Source organism: Notothenia coriiceps, unplaced genomic scaffold, assembly GCF_000735185.1.
Source record: "Notothenia coriiceps isolate Sejong01 unplaced genomic scaffold, NC01 NC01_scaffold00015859, whole genome shotgun sequence".
NCBI lineage: Eukaryota > Metazoa > Chordata > Actinopteri > Perciformes > Nototheniidae > Notothenia > Notothenia coriiceps.
The window spans coordinates 1-5,389 of NW_011348560.1; the positions used below are offsets into that span (position 1 = coordinate 1).

Below are 5,389 nucleotides of genomic sequence, written 5' to 3' on the forward strand. Positions count from 1 at the left end.
TACAGCAGGGGGGTCAACCTCAATTTCAACTCAGGCCACATTAGCATCATGGTTGCACTCAAAGGGCCAGTTTTATATATAACACTATAAAAGAATAAATATATAAATATTTAATATATATAAAATCATTTATTATATAACATTATTTCCTCTGCATTGGATTATTATCGGATAGGTCACTTCATAATTAACTACGTCTGAAAGCAGAAGTCTAGGGCAAACAATTGCAAGTCTCTTCAGTGTGCATGTCACAAAATGATTTAAAAAGAAAAGCCAAATTCTGGAAAAACAAAACAAAAATAAGTGAAATTCTGAAAGAAAATGGACATTTTGAGAAAAAAATGTCAAATTCCGGGAAAAAAAATCATATTTGAGATGCATTGTGGGACATGTGGTTTATGGGCAATGTGCTTCTGTAAAGAAGCATGTAACCGTATAATAAACATATTATATTCTTTGCTCTGGTGGGGCCACATGAAATGAAGTCGCGGGCCGGATTTGGTCCCCGGGCCTTGAGTTTGACACCCCTGCCTTACGAGATAGACTATATACTGTATATCTCGGAGACTGGTACATATCCAATTGTTTAACACTTTTATTGTCATAGTTATGTGAAAGAACAATACAACAAAAAGGTACTAGAATTATATGAGACACGTATTAAACATTGTTGCAGATACTAAGAGTTTTAGAGATTTGAACGTAATCGATGAATAACTAAATTTAGAAATGGAAAAAATATGCGTTGCAATATAAAGCCTTTTGTAAAAATTAAAATACATCGTGATTATCAACACGTATAGTAATTATATCATTATAATTTAAATCAATTGATCTAAAAACATTGAGAAAAATATATTATCAAAATCTAGTATATTTTTGGAAAACATAGGCTACGAAACTTTAACGTGAGTTGGCCACCACCTCATTCCACTTCTTTCCTCTGGTATCTTGTAGAAAACTAAAATCTCCACCTACGACAAGATGTGGGAGTTCATGAACAGCAGGAGGCAGTCTGTGATGGTTAAGACGATGGAAGAGGGAATCCAGCGCGTCCTGACCTCCGACTACGCCTTCCTCATGGAGTCCACCACCATCGAGTTTGTCACCCAGCGCAACTGCAACCTCACACAGATCGGAGGCCTCATCGACTCCAAAGCATACGGAGTGGGAACACCTATGGGTAAATGTCCTTGAACGTCTTTATGCCTCTGTGCTGCCTGTGTGTGATAAACGTTTGAAAACATTGAGGTCGAAGAGAGATACTGCAGATAAAGGTATATAGTGTGGATGATTGATAAGCTTCATCAATAAAAGGTTGACCTCCGAAAGGTTGACCTTTTATTGATGGGGTCTCGGGATTAATAGTTCAGCAGCGGGATTTGTAAAAGGTTTCTCTTAATGAAAAGCGAATGGCTGAAGAGGTTGAATTTATGGATACGGTTCAAATGTGCCCAGGGCCAGGAAAACCAGCCGGGGGGGATTTTTGAAAAAATAATTGTAATCATGTGTTTTGGAGCATACTTAGCAGTCGTATAAGGCAGCAAGGGCAAGACTTAAAAACAATCAGGGAAAGTCGATTTAGTGCAATTCGCTGTGACTTCACCATTTTAATTTCGTCTAAGGGTTAAATTCAAACAGCAAAGCACTTCAGAGAGTTTAAAACAAGCACTAAGACTTTTTCAGCTCCTGTCAGAAAAATTGCATTCTGACATTTAAAAGCGCCATTATCCTACGATGATACAGAGAAACTAAACCCTGTTTTTCAATTCCTGCGGTATATTAACAGTTTTGTTGCATATAAGGCGACCTTTTGTAGGGTTAATATTGTGCGTTTTACAACTCTGACTCCAGGGTACCCAAGCAGAAAGCTGGTGATAGTTCCAATCCTCTTGTTACAGAGGTGATGGCGGTCATGACGAGGCCACGGAGAGCACTGCAACCAGCTGTAATAGCCACATATATCATCAGTGATATGAAGGCCGTGAAAATATGGCGGATTAATTCAGGCAATCCACATCTGGACCCGGCTCCCGCTGATGAGTATGGGGCAGTTATAGATCTGCAGGGATGCCATTATTGCCATGGCTGTAACAAAGCTGAGGTGGTTCTCTGGAATATAGTCCCACTGTGGCCCCATAAGTGCACGAGTACTTACTCTGATGCCCTTGACATGGACACATAGACCTAGAATGTGGATCAGCCCCATTTCCATTCATGTGGTGATATAGTGTATACGACTGCAGAATATACCCCAAAGCCCTCGAATTAAGCGATAAGTGGTTCAGTGTTTGAATGCATAAAAAATAATGATTAAAGACGTCCGCTTTCAAATTCGTTACTGCCGTCTAACTCATTTCAATCTCTAATTCAGATGTTCATTGCTCAATATTTCAGAAATAAACTTGATCACAGCCTCTTATTATGTTTCTTCTCTAAAAGGTCTTGAGATGGTTAATTGCTTCATTTATCTTGAGTGAGTTCCATTTTCACGCCACAGCCCTCTTGATAGAAGAAGAACATTTCATCTTTTGAAATGGCTCCTTGTTTTCCTGACACAATTAAGTCCTCAGCCTTCATGGTAGCCTCTAGCCTCTAACGTTGGCCCTGCTAAACACTGTTCAGAGGCTCATTCCCTGTAGGGCTGTTACAGCTATAAACCAGAGCCAGCCGTAAAACACGTCTTAACCTCTTAGTGCTTTACGGTTTTCACACCTACTCTCCCCAAAACCCAAATGCGTCATCAACGGCTATCGACTTAAACTGTGATCACATTAATACTTGAGGCCAGACAGTGTGGGAGTGATGGATGTCCTCTGGTGTTGAACATCTGTCAGGTAGTTGTGTATGCACACAGTGTGTCAAGCAGCGAGCTTTTCCATTTGCCCGGGCGCCGCTCTCCATATCCTCCTCTCTAAGGACTCATCCTATTAGCATTTATCCAAGGCCTGCTTTGTTAGGCCATCATTAATCATTTGAAATATGAGGGGAGCAAGAATCAGGGGACTCGGATACTTGATAGATTTCTCATCTTCGAGTGAAGCAAGCATATCATTTCCACATGGATATACACGGAGAGCAGTACATACATGCACAGAATTGACGTAACGTGTATGTGCCTTTTAAACACTCTTGAGCCCATCACAGTTTGGGTCACCAAGAAGGACTATTTATGATCAAAGCCGTAAACACTGATGTGCCTTTTCAAACTCAGCGATACTTTGTGTAATTTTCAGTTTTTGTATTTATGTCCCCTTTGTTGGTCTAACGACGCAGAGAGGTGGAGATGAAAGGATGATGTATGGCAATAGATAAATGATGGATGAGACGGAAAGGGAATCATTTAAGGGGCTGACAGGCAAAACTGTAGGGGAGCAGCAGACAAAGGGATGCTACCTGCTACCTGGGGCCATATTTAGTTCATTCCCCCTCGAGGGTTCACCACAAAATGTTTCTACTATTACTTCTATTGTGTCGGGATTATAAAAATGTTATGTTTGAACACTGTTTCATCTCTTTTAAGTCTCTCCGAATAAGCAAATGGAAATGTACAAACAGGCTTCATTATGCGTGAGCTCTGTAATCATATAAATACAGTAACAAGCCTTTAAACCAGTTTATAAATTAAACATTAACGCCCACATTATGTATTAATCTTCCCTGGCCTGGTTTTGAGTGTGTGCGCTGCGCCTCGCTCGGCCGTGTTTTTTCTCACACACGCTGTGGATGGCGGATGAACACGACCCCACTCGGGTACTCTGCAGCGATTACTCCTCCTTTGATCCAGCCCCCCTCCCCCACCACCGCCCCCGCTGCGCCTCAATGCCATGTCGCTAATTCTGGCGCCTTCCCGCTATCTGTGGATTTGGGTTCTTTTACTCATCATGACATTAACATGCATAAAAAGCACACTGATGGAGCAACCCTATCTCACATACACACATTTAATCCCGAACACATATGCACCCCTGTAATAGACTCCACTCTGTTTTCCCTTTTTATATGCACCATTTATGACATAAGAAAGCGTGTGCAAACTGCAGCTAATTCGTCCAAATCAACAGCAGCTTTGCTCCACAAAGCCAAGTCTTTGTTGCCAACTCCCTGTGTATTCTAATTCAAACACTGCAGAGAGGAGTGAGCATTTTGGAATCACTCTATGAATGTAAGGATTAGTGAGATTTGAAGAAGGACTAACAAAAAAACTCCCGCTTAGCAGACGAACAATAACATGACAGGTTATGTGATCGCATGCAGGCCAGAGCGTGTGGCATACACCCACCACTGCTAGTTAAATACATACACTTACACTTAACAATAAAGCAGGATTTGATCATATCCTGTTATTATCCATGCTCACTAATCTCATGTTGTCTCCTCGCAGGCTCTCCCTACAGAGACAAGATCACGATAGCTATTCTGCAGCTGCAGGAGGAAGGGAAGCTGCACATGATGAAGGAGAAGTGGTGGAGAGGGAACGGCTGTCCCGAGGAGGAGAGCAAGGAGGCCAGCGCTCTCGGGGTGCAGAACATCGGAGGGATCTTCATCGTGCTCGCTGCAGGACTGGTGCTGTCCGTGTTTGTGGCCGTAGGGGAGGTGCTGTACAAGTCCAATCAGAACGCCCAGCTGGAGAAGGTACTGCACTCCTTTTATATCCAGTGTTAAGAACAAAATGGTTTTGACACATTTTCTTTGCCTTTAAGATTTCTTGTTTCTACGTCAGAATAACATTCACAATTTCAAAAGAAAATCACAATTCAAAGGTTTTATTGCCATATGCACAAAGCTACAGTGTAGAAATGACATTCTTCTGACCTGAGCTCCTCCACAAATACAACATATGTAATAAAATACAAAAATACAAAATAAAAAGTAGTCTATATGTCAATAGAATATAGGAAACACAAGAACATGACCATGTTCAAAGGTAAACAAGCTATAAATGTAAGAAATCAATAAAACCATCCACTACAACACAACATACATATTCAACATAGTGTTGTTTTAGTTTGCATGTGTTTTCCTTTTTGCAGGTTTGGGAATATGTTAAGGATGAAACAATACTCATATGTATATATTGCTCATATATACTGAACAAAAATATAAACGCAACACTTTTGTTTTTGCTCCCATTTTTCATGAGATGAACTCAAAGATCTAAAACATTTTCTATATACACAAAATAACCATTTCTCTCAAATATTGTTCACAAATCTGAAAAAATCTGTGATATTGAGCACTTCTCCTTTGCCGAGATAATCCATCCCACCTCACAGGTGTGGCATATCAAGATGCTGATTAGACAGCATGATTATTTCACAGGTGTGCCTTAGGGTGGCCACAATAAAAGGCCACCCTTAAACATGCATTTTTGCTTTATTGGGGGGGT

The 5,389-nt window shown here is 40.7% G+C and overlaps 1 protein-coding gene across 1 annotated transcript; it reads left to right on the plus strand.

The window, feature by feature from the left end:
• Window positions 1-957: 957 nt before the first annotated feature.
• LOC104949285 (glutamate receptor ionotropic, kainate 2-like) lies at window positions 958-4,665 on the plus strand (the record flags this gene model as incomplete). Its single annotated transcript, XM_010775619.1, has 2 exons — window positions 958-1,183; window positions 4,385-4,665. Coding segments are annotated over 2 exons (507 nt in total), but the record flags the coding sequence as incomplete, so codon positions are not given.
• Window positions 4,666-5,389: the final 724 nt, after the last annotated feature.